Here is a 16949-nt window from a genome sequence, read left to right as displayed (position 1 = left end):
GGTACTTTATACAAGACTGGTGATCAAGTGGTTACGTGTGCTTGATTCCAATGTGGCATCAGGCGTAAAAACCTGTGCCACGTCAGCATACACAGCCATCTTGGATCTGCTATGCTAACCCCAAGTGAAACAATGAAGAAGCCTAAGTGAATTAGGCCAGTCATCCAGGCTTCTTCATTGTTGAGATATACAACAACCATGTTTTCTTTTACCTTTGACCAAACTACTCCAAAATCTAATAACATTGATATATCTATCCAAGTAATATAGAGCATCTGGAAAGTATTCACAGCATTTCACGTTTTCCACATGTTATGTCACAGCCTTATTCCAAAATGCACGAGATTCTTTTTTTCACAAAAAATCTTAGCATAATACCTCACAATGACCATGTGAAAAAAGTTTGAGATTTTTGCAAATTTATTGAAAAAAAAAAACAAACAAAACAATTAAGAAATCACATGTACATACTGTAAGTATTTACAGCTTTTGTCATGAAGCTCAAACTTGTTTCCACTGACCATCCTTGAGATGTTTCTACAGCTTAATTGGAGTCCACCTGGAGTAAATTCACTTGATTAGATATGATTTGGAAAGACACTCACCTTTCTACATATAAGGGCCCACAGTTGATAGTGGCATGTCAGAGCACAAACCAAACATGAAGTCAAAGGAATTGGCTGTAGACCTCTGAGACAGGATTGTCTGGGGGCACAAATCTGGGGAAGGGTACAGAAACATTTCTGCTGCTTTGAAGATCCTAATGAGCACAGTGTTGCCATCATCTGTAAATGAAGAGAGTTTGTATCCACCAGGGCTCTTCCTAGAGCTGGTCCACGATCGGGGGAGAGGGGTCTTAATCAGGGAGGTGACCAACAATCTGATGGTCACTTTGTCAGAGCTCCAGCATTCCTCTGTGGAGAGAGAACCTTCCAGAAGGACAACCATTGCTACAGCAATCCAAACACTAAAATCACCAGTCTAAAACTAACACTGACAGTGTTAAATTAACACTGTCGGTGTTACATATGGTCCCACTCTGACCAGAGTGGGACCATATGTACACTGTTGATTTTGCTGTGCACCAATCAGGCCTGTATGGTGGAGTGGCCAGACTGAAACCACTCCTTATTAAAAGGCACATGGCAGCCCACCTGGATTTTGCCAAAAGCTACTTTATGGAATCTCAGACCATGAGAAACAAAATTATCTGGTCTGATGAGACAAAGATTGAACTCTTTAGCGTGAATGCCAGGTGTCAGATTTGGAGGAAACTAGGCACTATCCCTACGAAACATGGTGGGGGCAGCACCATGCTGCGGGGACGTTTTTTAGTGGTAGGAACTGGGAGACTAGTCAGGATTGAGGGAAAGTTGAATGCAGCAATATACAGAGACATCCTGGATGAAATCCAGGATGGCAATGACCCTAAGCACACAGCCAAGATATCAAAGGAGTGGCTTCAGGACAACTCTGTGAATGTCATTGAGTGGTCCAGCCAGAGCCTAGACCTGAATCTGACTAAAAATCTCTGGAGAGATCGAAAAATGACTGTGCACCGACGCTCCCGATCCAACCTGATGGAGCGTGAGGGGTGCTGCAAAGAGGGATGGGCAAAACTGCCCAAAGATAGGTGCACCAAGCTTGTGGCATCATATTCAAGACTTGAGGCTGTGCTGCCAAAGGTGCATCAACACAGTATTGAGCAAAGGGTGTGAATACTTATGTACATGTTATTTCTTAGTTTTTTTTATTATTATTATGAATAAATTTGCAAAAAAAAATCTTCATCATCTTGTCATTATGGGGTGTTGTGACTAGAATTTTTGAGGGCAAAATGAATTTACTCAATTTTGGAATAAGGCTGTAACATAACAAAATGTTAAAAAAGTGAAGCGCTGTGAATACTTTCCGGATGCACCGTAGCCTCACCACGTTTGACAGAAATCCATCCAGCCGTTTGTGTATACACACACACACACACACACACACACACACACACACACACACACACACACACACCAGTGAAACCAATACCCTCTAACAATCCTCTCTAGCACTGCTTTCTGCTCCAGTGTTTGCGAGCTGTCCATGGTGCTGAAATGAATGCGACTCAACATGAAGCTCTTTTCCTGTGACTTGTACTGAGAATTACAAAGAAAAACCCCGCCCCCTCTTATGTGTGGTGTTTGCCTGTATTTTTCGCCTTTAATATGATAAGAAAACGGGTCAGAGTTCCTGAACGGGTCCTGATGCCGCGCTCTCTGTCACTGCTGTGACCTTCAGCTTGGCGCGGCTGTTGCCGTCGTGCAGTCTCCACCAGTTGGCATCACAGCACAATTAAAATGCGTGTTCAAAGCGACCTGTCACCGCGGCTGTTCGCCTGCTGCTTGGCACCCCGTAGTGCAGAGGGTGACATCTATGACTCCTCGCCAAGGGAGCCCAGGAGACGCACCCAACTCTAAGTTATTCTTCTTGCTCTGCCATGCTGCCCCCAAGTGCTGCCAGGCGGATTGTTTCTTTAGCGCAGTTTTCCACTCTTATAGACGTAAGGTAAGCTCTGGCTTTTTTTTTCTAAATTACAAAAATATGGAGTGACATCCCCGAAGCTCAGAAATTATGATTATGGCTCGTAATACATCATTACAATAATGTTTTAAAGGCCATTTTAGCTGCGGGTGATCACCTATTATGATTATGCTAGAAAAGCATCATCAGTTTTACAATGTGACAAGCTATGTTCCATTACGTTTTTAAAGTTGCTAATTTACTCTTGAAGTCGCTCATTGCAACGCCACGGAGTAGTTTTTCAAATTTCAAACACATTTTTCATGATTAACCTTAATTTATTCGCGCTTGTACTTGGTGGATTAACGCATCTCTGCCAAGCGTGCGTTTTTTAAATTTGTGTTGTTTTGATTTTGCTTGAAAGTGACAAAAGTGCAGAATATATTAGAAATTATTTCACCACCCAGCGCCCTAAATTACCTTCATAGCAAGATAAAGTCATTTCTTTTCGGAAATCCCAGAGGAGCGACAGTATATGAGCGCAAATACGCGCCAAAGTCGATTTGGTGAGGTTTTTTGAGACGTGCGTAAAAATCACTGTTCTACTCCAGTTAGTTTTGTGTTTTTAGGACCCGGGGAGCGCTGATGTGTAACTGGACGTAGCGGCTCCATTCGAGGCAGATTACTCGTCTTTCCCTCCTCCTCTCCGTATCGCAACCCGGGTTTGTTTTTTTCTGACTGACATATCGAACCAAACCGGGAGCTGCATCCATCAGTGTGTGCTTTAAGGCACATCGCTGGACTTTACTTTTAATTTTTTTGGCCACTTTCATCCTCGCTTTATTTCTTTGCGCCTGCTTGAAGTATTTTCAGCGCGTCATTCCGATGAGTGTCAGAACATCCCGCGCGCGGACACCGAGAGAAGGTCTGAATGAGAACGAGCCATCAAGGGGTTTTCGGAGGGAAATCCCGCTTTAAGGAGAGAGAGAGAGAGAGAGAGAGAGAGAGAGGAGAGAGAGAGAGAGAGAGAGAGAGAGAGAGAGAGACTCAGAAGTTTCAACTTAAGTTGCAGCATGAAAATCGAAAATCTGTCTGAAAGTTCTGCTGGCTGTAAATAACTTGTTGAGCGATCAGCTGGTCCCACGGAACGCATTTAAATGTGAGTATGTATGTGTGCACATTTGACCAAATTTGTGAATAATATGTTAATTACAGTGGAACAGGGAATAATCAATGAAGCAGTTTTTATCTCTTACTATCCGCCTGTGTGGAAGCTTTTCCTTTGATTTTTAAGAAATGCCAGCCTATTGAGCCTCATTAACGTCGCACTTATGTATATCTTCTCAAAAAGTCTCTATCAGACGTATAACAAATGCCTGTTGAACCTGTTGCGCAGCAGGTGTGCCTATGCGCAAAATCAGACCCAAGAGATCTATAAAAACAGGAACCTGTTAAGTTGTTGAAAGGTTCCCTGCACATCCTCAAGCGTGCATGTGATTAGGCTCACGTTTTAATTACTCGTCTTTTGCTTTGGATACTGCAGTGTGTGTCTGAGAGTCGCATGTCCTGGATTTTGCAGTGGTGCAGCATGCATTTTTGCATCTTAGTCTAGAAGTTTGAATTATGCATGGTGGCAATAAGGGGACCCTTACATTTCCAGAAAAAGCCACCAACATCTTTTCTCAGACCCTAAAAAAAATTGTAAATTGAGCACTGAAGAACATGCACTCGGGCAGCACCGTGGCTTAGTGGTAAGCACTGTCACCTCACAGAAAGAAGGTCATGGGATCGATTCCCACCTGTGGTCTTTCTGTGTGGAGTTTGCATATTCTCCCTGTGTTTGCCGTGAGCTTCCTCCCACATCCTAGGACATGCAGGTGAATTGGAAACTTGAAATTGTCCGTAGGTGTGCGTGTGGGTGTGAATGTGTTTCTTTGTCTATATGTGTGGCCCTGCGACAGACTGGCATGTACCTGCTGGGATAGGCACCAGCAACCCTGTGACCCTTAATTGGAGGAAGCGGTTGAAGATGAGTGAGTGTGAGAGTGAGAACATGCACTTTTAAGGTGTGGCAGTCAGAGAGTGCAAAAATTAAGGATATGTCGAGTATTTACTACCTCCACCAAGGAGGTTATGTTTTCACCACCATTTCTGTTTCTTTTAACAGGATAACTCAAAACAATTTAAACACATTTGAACCAAATTTGGTGGAATGGTGGGAAATATGCCCAGGATCAATCAATTAAAATTTGGTAATGATCCGGATGAAACTCTGGAATATAGCATAATGTATTAGTTTGCCCTTTTGTGAATCAATATCCTTCGATATTGATATTTGGCGTGGCGGAGGTATGTGCTCTACCGAGTGCTCTTCTGGATGTGTATGTGAAGTGGTTGAGATGGACTCAGTTTGACAGTGCTGGCTGTATGTGCTGCAGGTATGGCACAAACTGCAGAAGCACTTTTGCCCTCCAATTTTCACTAAAAGCAGAGAAAAAATAAACAGATAGCAAGAAGAATTCTTCTGCCTGACGTTGCATGAGAGACAAACAGCAGAAATCGACAAACTCTAATGTAAACCATTTTTACAACTTCTCTTGAAGCCAAGTCTGGGATTGTAAGCGATACACTGACAAGTAGCAGCAAACCTAAAAAAAAATTTTTATTTACTTAATTATGGAATGTGCAGTGCATTTCTCCAGTGGGGGGGGATAAATAATAAAAAATGTGATGTGCATTATTTCTGTAAATATAACTTATGATCTCAGAATATTGTAATATCAAATTGCAATACTGGTAGAATCTATTTTTAAAGATTTTCAATACATATCAAATCAGCACCCATGTACTGTGATGCATATCGTATTGTGCTATTAAGTTTCATTCCAGCCTGGCAGTTGAGGTTTTATTGCCCTTACTCATAAATTGCGGCCAAGATCCTATTGAGAGACAAGACAACAGTCAGGAAGAAAGGCAGGTGGAGAGGTTGGGGGGTTGAAAAAGAGACCTAGAGAGATGGAGAGGGATCCAGTACTAAAGGAGAGAAAGACAATCGGAAGACAAATGTGCCAGAGCAGACATGCTTCTGTTTGCCAATCAGGCCCCCCTGTGGCTCACATGGAAGGGTTGCTTCTTGGCTCGGAGAACACTGGAAGCATTAACCCATTTATTGTTGCACTCATCAGCCAGTCACAAAGCACCAGTCTGCACAGCAGATCAGCAGTTATTGGGTAGAAGTCAGCAAAATCAATAAAAACAAGGCGTCACTGTATCCAAGTACATCCAAAATCCCAACCAGGTGTCTGATATAAAAAACAAAACAAAACTGGGTAATACAGCTATAATTGTTGCAGGACAAACCGCTGCAGGAACATCAGCGATCTGCCCGCATCACTTTTTATTTCAAAAATCTATAACTGTGTTATCTTGTAATAAGCGAGCCCTTTTGTGAGAAAAGCATCTTGAACATGGACAGTCAATATCCTGTCTATCAGGACGAGACAGACAGCAACCTTCGTCATGGCCCTGTGTGGAAGACAAAGGAACCATTCTTAGAAAATGAATGGAATATATTCACTGTGGGTTTGGGGAGTCGAGCTCGGAGTTTGGAAGCAGTCTAAGCCACGGGGCATGGCTGCCTGCTGACTTTTAAAACATTCGAACATGCCTGAGCTGCCCATGGGATGGAATGCAAGCAGACACAAGGGGGTGTGTTTCTGAACCTTTGAAAACAAGTGAAAGAAAATGTAGAGAGAAAGATGCAGAAAAAGGTATACTGAGGGACTCCTGAAGCCATAATTCATTCTTTGACTCTCATATATTCCTACACTCACATATATAATGCATACTGTTACTGTCACATCCATAATATTCTGACTCCCACATATGTGTACTCTCAGTTTGTATATTTTATTAGTCAAACTGGACCAGGTGGTCTGAATTTTGGTGTGAAATTATTTGCAAAAGATACAGGTCTATGAAAGCCTGCAATAAAACAAGATTTCAAGCGAAGCGTTGTCATAGTGATAGACAAAAACAGCTCAATTTACACAGTACATTTTGCAGAGTAAAATTTACTCTGCTGGGATAATATTTGGTCCCAGACCAAAAAGATTTAAATATCATGTATCAGAGTGCTAAATCAAGTCTATCACAGTGTAAAATAAACTTTTATTGAATTGAAGTGAAGATTTATTTTGAACGTAACAAAAGAAAAAATAAAACAGACAATGTAAAATTAAAGTTAGTTCAAAAAGAAGTGAGAAGTTGAACCTTATCTAATCCCACCCCTTCTCCCTGTATAATGATTTATACTGCATATCCCTGTTTCCTTAAAACTACTACTATTGACAATCATGATAATAATAATAATAGTAACAATAATAATGATACAATGCAATTTTAGAAAAAAAGACATAAGGAACCCAACAAAACACAACAGAAAAGATAAACCAAACTAACAATGAACATAAATAAATCCATAAAACAAATATAGAAATAAATGATCAGTAACAGTTTCCCGTGAACACCTAATGACTCTCACACTGCATCCCTGTAGCCCATGAAAACACATTCTTTATATGTTGTTTTAAACTGTTGAAAGTTTGGACACTGCTTTAACTCCTTATCCATAGTCTCACCCCACAGAATGAAATGCAGAATTGTTTCTTGTTTGTGCTGATTTTGTTAATTTTGAAGTTGTATTTCCCTCTGAATTGATGTCTCCCCCTCTTGATCCTTGAACAATTTCTGTATGTTTTTTGGTAAAAGTTAATTTTTTTTTTTTTTTTTTTTGCCTTGTACAAGATCTGTGCTGCTCTGTTAATTTTAATAGTTTTGATTTTAAGAAGAGTCAGTGAGTATGATCTTGATAGCCAACATTATGAATGACCCGTATTGCCCTTTTTTGTAGAATAATTAATGATTTCATTAAGCAGGGGTGATGGCCAAGTGGTTAATGCGCTTGGTTTCAGTGCAGAAGGTTCCGGGTTCAAATCCCACCCCTGCCACATTTCTGCATGTAATGTGGAGTTGCGTCAGGAAGGGCATCCGGTGTTAAACCTGTGCCAATTTCACCTTGGATTTGCTGTGGTGACCCTGAGTGCAAACAAGGGAGCAGCCGAAGGGACTTACTTTACAATTAGTGATTTCATTGAACTCATATATATATCACCCCAAATTTCTACACAGTAATTAAAATACGGTAAGACAACGGAACAGTATAAGATGCAGAGTGATTTATGATTCAGAACATGTTTTCCTTTGTTTAACACTGAAATGCTTCTTGATAATTTGGTTTGTATATATTTTATGTGTGGTTTCCAACTGATTTTCTCATCTGTTATTACCCCAAGGAATTTATTTTCATTAATCCTTTCAATCTGCACCCCATCTATCTGTATTCATACTTGCTCATTGGTTCTGCATTTCCCAAATAACATTAGATTTGTTTTATTTAAGTTCAATGGCAATTTGTTATGGTCAAACAATATTTTCAGTTTCTTTATTTCTTCAGTGTTTTCCTCTACCATTTCTTTAAAATTTTCCCAAGAACAGAAAATATTCATGTCTTCAGCAAACAACACCAGTTTGAGTATCTGTGACACCTTACAATTATCATTAATATACAATATGAATAGTTTGGGCCCCAACACTGACCCCTGTGGTACCCCACAAACAATGTCCAAACATTCAGAACTGACATTACCCATCTTAACAATTACCTGACATTACCCATCTTAAATGATGCTTGTTCCCAGTTTTGTACAGTGGAATGACTGTCTTATTTTCATCTTGTTTGGGAATGAACCAGTTTGAAATGATAAATTACAGATGTATGTTAAAGGTTTTGAGATCCCTTCAATTACCTTTTTTACTGTTGTCAAATCAATGTCATTATAATCAGTTGATGTTTTTACACTTTTTAACAATATCTAATATTTCTGTCTCCTCCACTACTTTGAGAAACATTGAATTCTAATTTCATTCTATCAATACATCCATGTTTTTCCCATCAGTCCCTGGATCAGAGATTTGTCTTGCAAGATCAGGTCCCACATTTACAAAAAATTTATTTAGATTGTCAGCCACATCATTTTTTATTACAAATTACATTACCCTCATCAATAAAATACTCAGGATATTATAACTGTTTAGAACTACTTCTTATAATGCTGTTTAGTATACCCCACATTCCCTTTATATCATGTTTGTTATTATCTAATAATGTCCTATAATAATCTTTTTTGCTAGTCCTTATATTTGTTAACTTATTTCTGTATCATTTATATTTATTTTCTGGCTCTTTAGTTCTCAGTCTCATGAATCTCTGTATAGCGCATTTTTCTTCTTGCAGCAGTTTGTCCTGCAACAATTCTAACTGCGTTACCCAGTTTTGTTTTGTTTTATTATATCAGACACCTGGTTGGGAATTTGGAGTAGAAAACCCTTAATTTGACAAGATGGTAGAGCCATTTTCACTCTATAATAGAGTGTACTTTACTCTATTTAGACTGGGACCAAATGTTATCCCAGCAGAATATATTTTATTCAGCAAAATTTACTGTGTACCCACTCTTAATTTGTTGCAAATTAGGGGTGTGCCAGTCCAATATTTGACAGCAGTACCTGTGCAATATTGGCTAAAATGATTGGATTGAATTAAAAAAATAAATAAATAATCTGATCCAATGGAAGTCTTCTATTGCATATCTGACAAGAAAACTGAGACATATACAAAACAGTTGTAGTGGAACTGATAAAATCAATTGTGACCTAGTGTGTAATATTTTAAATAATTTACTTTTTCATTGACCACATTACTTGAAAATATGTGTAATTCCTGACACTGAAATGCCTCCAAAAACCTTTGATTTTCCCACACCAAATTACTGTTTGTCTTCTTTTGCAGATTAATTCCTTTTCAGCAAAAAATTAATCTTGAATATGGCGTGAAGAGTTAGTTTGCAACAATGTCAATGATGTCTTTTCACTGGTTGTAACATTACTCATGGCTTCAGGGCTGACTTGCTTGTTTCCCAGTTCGTCCTCCGGTTTATAAGACCTCCTCCACTACAGGAACTGGACACATCTTGTCTCATCCAGTGATCAAATAAAGACGTCATACTGGACATCTTCTGAATATCCCAAAATGTCAAACAAAACATGAAAATATTCATTTCACTAAATAGCAGATGGGACAAGGATAGCAAATGGGCTACCAATATGTAGCTGTGGGTTCAATAACCAGTCACGCTACCTGTTTGTGTCCTTTGACAAAACATTTAATTTTGACCGGCCAAGTCCACCCAACATGGCTGGGAATGTGACCCATGATGGAGTGGTGTTCCTCCCAAGGGAAGTCGCAGACTCTCATCTGCTTTATGGTATAGAATCTAAGGAAAATCACCAGCACTAGGGGCTTCTATATTCTTCTTCTGTTTAATAGTATACAGTTTAAGTTTTATGTAAAATAAGCATATCATTTTGAAATACTTTGCTACAGACTATTTTGAAAGCCATGACAGAGATGTGTTTGCATTTTTGAGGTTATACACCCCAAATGACATCATTAAATATGTAATGTGAGGTCAGCTATAGTGTCACCCCATAGAGATTAGTCAACAGGCTTCAGATGGACAGAGCCATAACTTCTTAGGCTAATATTTTGGAGGCTGGACTTATGGTAATATTGCGGAGGCAGGACTCGTTTGGGTGATATTACGGATACTGGACGTCTTAGGGAAATATTATAGAGGCTGGGCTTTGTAGAGTAATATTATGGAGGCAGGACTTCTTAGGGTAACATTATGGAGGCTGAAGTTGGACCGGACATCTTGGGGTAATATTGTGGAGACTGTACTTCTTAACATAACATTATGGAGGCTGGAGTTCTTAGGGTAACATCATAGGGGCTGCTATCTTAGGGTAATATTATGGAAGTGAGATATTTATAGGTAATATTATGGAGACTGAAGTCAGGCCAGACTTCTTAGGGTAATAAGATGATCTTCTTTGGGTAATATTACGGAGGCTGGATTTCTTAGGCTAATATTATGGAGACTGGATTTCTTAGGGTAATATTATGGAGGCTGGACTTCTTAGGGTAATATTACAGAGGCTGGACTTCTTAGGGTAATATTACGGAGGCTGAACCTCTTACGGTAATATGACAGTATTTTTTAAAATGTTCCTGCGTCGAATATGACTCAACTCTAATAAAGTCTTCCTGAAACAAAGCCTACCTCTAAACAAAATGTCAGTGACTTCCTTTTCATTTACTTCAGTGATATCCTGCTGAAAGAGTCAAAATGAGAAACAGCCTTGCCTCCTCGGCAAAAGGAATAATACCTCTGAAAAAAGAGATGAGATCTCATCACCAAGCTTGCCATGGCTAACCCGGACTGCCTTTATAATGAAAGTTACCTTTGAGTTATTATACCATGTGCGTAGGACACAGAGGAGAACATGTTGAGATGAGAATGATTCAGTCCATGACACTTCTCTGATCAGACTGACATTTATATTTATAAATTGATGTGCGCATCCCCCACGAAAGAAAGTCCTATCACTCACTCAGCACTCCAGGCATGCTATCAAATTTGTAATGGGTTCTTCTTGGGACGTATGAGACTGACATGAGCACATTTAAAGAACCAAATTCTTTCCTACTGCTTTTTAAAAGCGTTTCTTTCCCCCATTCTCTCACCAGTGGTCTTTTGATCACAGCGTGCTAATGCCGCCTCCCGCCACTCTGAAGACTGCCCCGGTCTGAATTGCATTGCAGATCATTTCTGCGGCTCAAATGGTCATCTTTCATTACAGCTGGAATGTATTCAAACCTGTAGTCATATCAAATAGGCCTTAGATTCCAAATCAGGACAACACTGATTGCTTTAGATGTAGTCAAAAGCTATTCAAATTGTTTCAGAAAGAGGATTTGTTGTTTGGAATGCTGAAAACACCAAAAGTAGCAACGTTCAAGAATTGAGATACTTCACCAAGGGGTTTTCTGAAGACTGGGTGCATAAATGGATCGGTTCTAGATGTCACCATTTTAACAGTGCTTAACACCTAACTCCATCTCCATCTGACCCCAACCATAAATGGGAAAAGTGGTAGGGCATGGGCAAGACCAGCATGACCTGGACAGGACGAATGAAGTCTGAACAAGCCCCCGTACCCGAACTCAAGATCCTAAACAAGCCAAAGCTGCAACAGGTTATCTTTGCTTTGGGTGTTTGACTCACACATACTTTTGTGGTCGTTTTCATGACTGGTGGCTTGGGTGTATCTTTCCAAACATATGACCAGCATATTGCTTTTGTAACCGTGGCACCACCAGTAGACATAATGTCACCAAGCTACTGGTGCTAATGCTGCTAACAGTTAAAATTTAATAATACAACAAGTTTCCTCACCAGAAAATGACTCCATTGATGGTCTGTTGGTACAATTAACCATACAGCAAGCCACATTGTCTCAGATATTTCCAAGAAGAGGAAACTTAGCACTAGTTGCCAAACACCATAGACCATTCACCAAAAGTCTTTATGTATTTATTTTGTACCAGGCTGTAAAAATGTTTATTTGTACTGTTGGAGATTTTAACATGGTCTTGAATGTGTCCACTGCTAAAAAAACTGATATTTAAGAAAGTACAAAGAGACTTGTTTAAAGAAAATTTGACTTAATTTTTGTCTAAATAGAAAAATAATCTTGTCAAGCATTTTTTACATAAGAAAAAATGTCTTATTTTGGAGAAATGTTTTTACAGCTAATATCAAGCTGTATTTAACCAGTAACAAGGAAAAGCAATGGATTTCAAATCATCCCAGCAAAGGAACAAGATTGTTTTCCTTATTTTAAGACAGAGGCTAATCTTAAAATAACAATTCTGGGTAGTTTGAAGACACATTTTGATTACTCAGAGCCTAGACATTTTGCTAGCTTTGAGAATTCTAACCAAGTAAATTTTTCTTACCCCATTAGCAGATTTGCTTTTACAAAACAATTTGTCTAGATTTCAGATTACTTGAATTATTTTGAGAAGGATAGTTTTTGCAGTGTTGGAGCATACTCTCATGAGCGCCACTAGCTTAGTTTATGGCAAGCTAAAAGTGGGTGCTCTCGTTTTGGCTGAACGTCTAGCCAGTTTCTGGGTATTCTGTGTTAGTACGTGCGTGATGAATTCCTGCAAATTCAGCACCATTTGCAAACAACGGACGCTGGGCTCAGGCGAAAGTAGTCTGGCGAGTTCAATCTGTGGGTGAGCTATCCACAATGCCAAAATAGCAGAGATGTTGCTCCAATGTGAGCAGCATGCTGAGCAGGCTGGTGTTGGAGTGGAGTGAGCCTTTTTTTTTTTTGGAGGAAGCCTCAAGTGGCCATTTGAGAAACTGAAAAATTTGTCGCTTGCATTGGTTTCACTTATCAGGACTGGAGGTGGTGCTTGTTAACTTGGTGTCTTTAACTTGCACCTTTGTGCACAGCACCCTTGGTTGTGCTGAGATTTCCTGCAGCATAAATAGTAACATGGTAATAGACGCACCTCAGTTGCACCTGCATTCTCATTACTGTGCACCCTTAGACTATCAACACTGGAGCCAATAATCTCTCTTCTCATAAATGTGATATAACTTTGCAAACTTGTAGACCATTAAAAAGGCCATAACCTGTACATGCAGGTTAAAACTTTTAAACACAGGTACATTTTTCTAAACAGCTACTGTGGACAGAAACTACTATTTTCCTCTTAGGCCAACCCTCGGGCTGTCAGAGCACACTGACAGTGAGCACTAACAACGCCGATTAGCAGTGTCATTCCTGTGTTAGAGGCAGTGGGTTACAGCGGCTCCATTTTATTTTCTCCACAATTGCATAGAATTTTTAACCTGAGACACTCAGGCACTCCACTGCTTCTAAGTACCCTTACCTGATAAGTCTGGGCTTTGGAATGATGATTTTGATACTTCTTTCAAACCTGAATTTCATCAAATGAACTGTTTCTGTTTCTCAGACTGACCACAACAATTCCTATATTTGCATGAAAAAAATTCCAACAACCAACTCAAGATTCTGCTGTAAGGGATGGAGTGAAGCAATATTTTAAATCTAGTGACTTGACAGTCTTTTTGCTTTAAAAATGATTTGCAGAATGATCTTAATTTGAATTGTATGCAGTGACTTTGGTAAAGCCATTATTGAGTGATTGGTACTAACACAAGATAACTATGATGCCGTGTTTGCTTGGATAGAATAGAGCTTTGTGGCAAAGTCTTATCACCTATCAACTTTTGGGAAGCAGAGATGGACTGCTTTTCTGCCTGGGTGGTTGCCATTCAGGACCCAAGGTGGTTCTGTGTATAGTTTAGTGGATGCAGTGCAATGCTTTTCTAGGTAGAGCTGTAAGGGCATCCATCATAAAAAATAACATACATAATCCCCATCTGGATCTGTGCCTCTTCCTCTTTGGTGACCTCAAGCAAGTGGGGGTAGCTGAAAGAAACAAACAAGCAGTCATACTGTGCACGTTTGGCCAAAATCTGCATCTAAAGTTGTATGCAAAAGTTTGGGCACCCCTGATAATTTTCATGATAAGTCATTGGTGTCTGGATCATAAATTTTGGTTAAATATATCATATAGCAGACAAACACACTGATATTTGAGAAGTGAAATGATGTTTCTAGTATTACAGAAAGTGTACAATAATTATTAAACAAAATTAGGCAGGTGTATAATTTGGGCACCCTTGTCATTTTATTGATTTGAATACATTTAGCACTAATTATTGGAACACAAAATTGGTTTGGTAAGCTCATTGACCCTTGACCTCCTTACACAGGTGAATCCAATCATAAGAAAGGGTATTTAAGGTGGCAATTTGCAGAAGTTTTTCCTCTTTGCATCTCTTCTAATGAGTGGCAACATGGGAGCCTGTAAACAACTCTCAAATGACCTGAAAACCAAAGATTGTTCAACATCATGGTTTAGGGGAAGATACAAAAAGCTATCTCAGAGATTTCAGCTGTCAGTTCCACTGGGAGGACATAGTGAGGAAATGGAAGACCACAGGCACAGTACTAGTTAAGGCCCGAAGTGGCAGGCCAAGAAAAATCTCAGATAAGCTGAAGTGAAGGATGGTGAGAACAGTCATAGTCAACCCACAGACCTGCTCCAAAGACCTACAACATGATCTTGCTGCAGATAGTGTCTCTGTGCATCATTCAACTATACAGCACACTTTGCACAAAGAGATGCTGTAATGCAGAGGAAGCCTTTTCTGCGTACATGCCACAAACAGTCGCTTGAGGTATGCTAAAACATATTTGGACAAGCCAGCTTCATTTTGTAATAAGGTGCTGTGGACTGATCAAACTAAAATTGAGTTATTTGGACATAACAAGGGGCGGTATGCATGGCTGAAAAAGCATTCCACACAGCACAGCATTCCAAGAAAAACACTTGCTACCTACACTAAAATTTAGAGGTGGTTCCATCATGCTGTGGTGCTGTGTGGCCAGTGCAGGTACTGGGAATCTTGTTAAAGTTGATGGTCACATGGATTCCACTCAGTATCAACAGATTCTTGAGAACAATCTTCATGAATAAGTGACAAAGTTGAAGTTGCGCCAGGGCTGGATCTTTCAACAAGACAACGACCCTCAACACTGCTCAAAATCTACTAGGGCATTCATGCGGAGGAACAAGTACACAATGTTCTGGAATGGCCATCTCAGTCCCCAGACCTGAATATTATTGAAAATAACACGAGAAAGTAATGGTAAACAAACACTAAAAAATAATTACAAAATAGAGCACATTAGCCAGTTGCTGCTGAGCGCAAATCATCACTGTAGTAAGGCTACCCGAGGTGCATTGAGGAAAAAAAAACCCAGATATTGATGATGCAGTGCATTCATTTGGGGAGGGTACACACATACGCTATGATTATGGTTAAAGTTTGGAGAAGGGAAAGATCATAAATGGCAAAATAAAAAAAAACTGTCACAAAAAGCAGGCGCTTTTCATGACGGGGGATTGGAAAGAAAAAAAAACGAGACTGGGCTGGTTGTGAAGTATTTCTCAGTGAAACTGTCTTTTTGTGTCCTTTAGGATGCCCCCTGTGGTTAACACCATGAGTGACAGGAGATCAGAGACGCTGACCAGCTTATGAGGAGTGTCAGTCCTCCCATCTGTACATCCCACCTGACCATTATTTGACCCTGTGCTCAAGACCCTACACTTGAAATCAGAGTCACTTGGAACACTTCAAGCAGCCAGACAATCGAAGAAAATAAGACTGAATGGAGGCTAATCATCGCCCGAAACTGCTGAAACAAAAGTAGCAAGATGTTGCCACAGTTCACAAATGCTCCACTGCACCATTTAAAGCTGCAGTTAATTTAAAACACTAATATTGTCATTAGAGCAGCTGTTGTACAGACAGAAAAAGAGCAAAAAAATAAATAAAATAAAATCAACAGCAACCACTCAAAACGAGATCAGCTATGCTTTGCCTCATATTATTCACTCTGCAAGCTGTCTGCATCTGCGTGGCACATGCCATGCAACATTACCCAGCAGCCTGGGGACACTATGACGTGTGCAAGTCCCAGATCTACACAGAAGAGGGCCTGGTGTGGGACTACATGGCCTGTCAGCCGGAAGCCACCGACATGACAAAGTACCTGCGAGTGACCCTCGACCCACCAAACATCACGTGTGGAGATCCGCCAGAAACGTACTGCGCTTTGGTGAGTCCTAACCTCGCCCATCCACTGATGGAGACAAATGAGGTTGTAGGCATGATCACACAGCATACTGGGTCAGGGATAGAGAGCAGTGCAAACAAGGCAAGTGCCACAGAGATTAATGTGAACAGAGAGTGTGGAGGCATTAGAATATCCACACTAACAAGCAGCACATGAAACTCACACACTCAGGAAATTACAATGAAATAACAAGGATGCACATGATGAACATGGTCTGGATATGGGGCAGGGGGTATTATCCATGTACCAAGCAGTTTGGCCACACCCCCACTTAGCCCCAAGCTTCAATGTCTTTCAAAATCGAAACATAAAAAAAAGACAATAGTATACAAATAATGAATGTTTGAGTTCAATGGTACAAATATTTCATGAGGAGAAAGCTGGAACGTACCAGTCAACGAGGCGAATTAAATAGAGCCAACCACCTCTACTGGTGGTTGGCTCTCACTGCGGTATTGTATCACTTTCTGTTCCGGAGCACAGCGGTGTTTTTCTGTATCTGTTAGCTGTTTAATCTGCGCAGTTAGATTGATCTAGTTATCTAGATTACGATTTGTTTCCCAGTGTAATCTTTACGTGCCTTAACTAAAGCACTCCTTCTGCTGAATCACCTCTAAATTATTTACACATTATTCACTTTGCGTGTTTTTAGGAATCCGCTAGCTTAG

General features: G+C 40.0%; 1 protein-coding gene across 3 annotated transcripts in view; it reads left to right on the top strand.

The window, feature by feature from the left end:
- Window positions 1-2255: 2255 nt before the first annotated feature.
- Window positions 2256-16949, top strand: part of LOC117522020 (netrin-G1-like) — a 185390-nt gene continuing 170696 nt past the window's right edge. For 2 of the 3 annotated variants that reach the window (XM_034183388.1, XM_034183386.1), the window contains exons 1-2: window positions 3554-3667; window positions 15623-16263. In XM_034183388.1, the coding sequence (XP_034039279.1) occupies window positions 16018-16263 (246 nt within the window). In that variant the 5' untranslated portion in view covers window positions 3554-3667; window positions 15623-16017. Of the gene's footprint in view, window positions 2554-3553; window positions 3668-15622; window positions 16264-16949 lie in introns of those variants that run through there. The other variant, XM_034183387.1, reaches the window with a different exon arrangement.

The sequence above is a fragment of the Thalassophryne amazonica genome, chromosome 12 (genome assembly GCF_902500255.1).
Source record: "Thalassophryne amazonica chromosome 12, fThaAma1.1, whole genome shotgun sequence".
Taxonomy (NCBI): domain Eukaryota; kingdom Metazoa; phylum Chordata; class Actinopteri; order Batrachoidiformes; family Batrachoididae; genus Thalassophryne; species Thalassophryne amazonica.
This window is presented reverse-complemented; position numbering and strand designations above follow the sequence as displayed.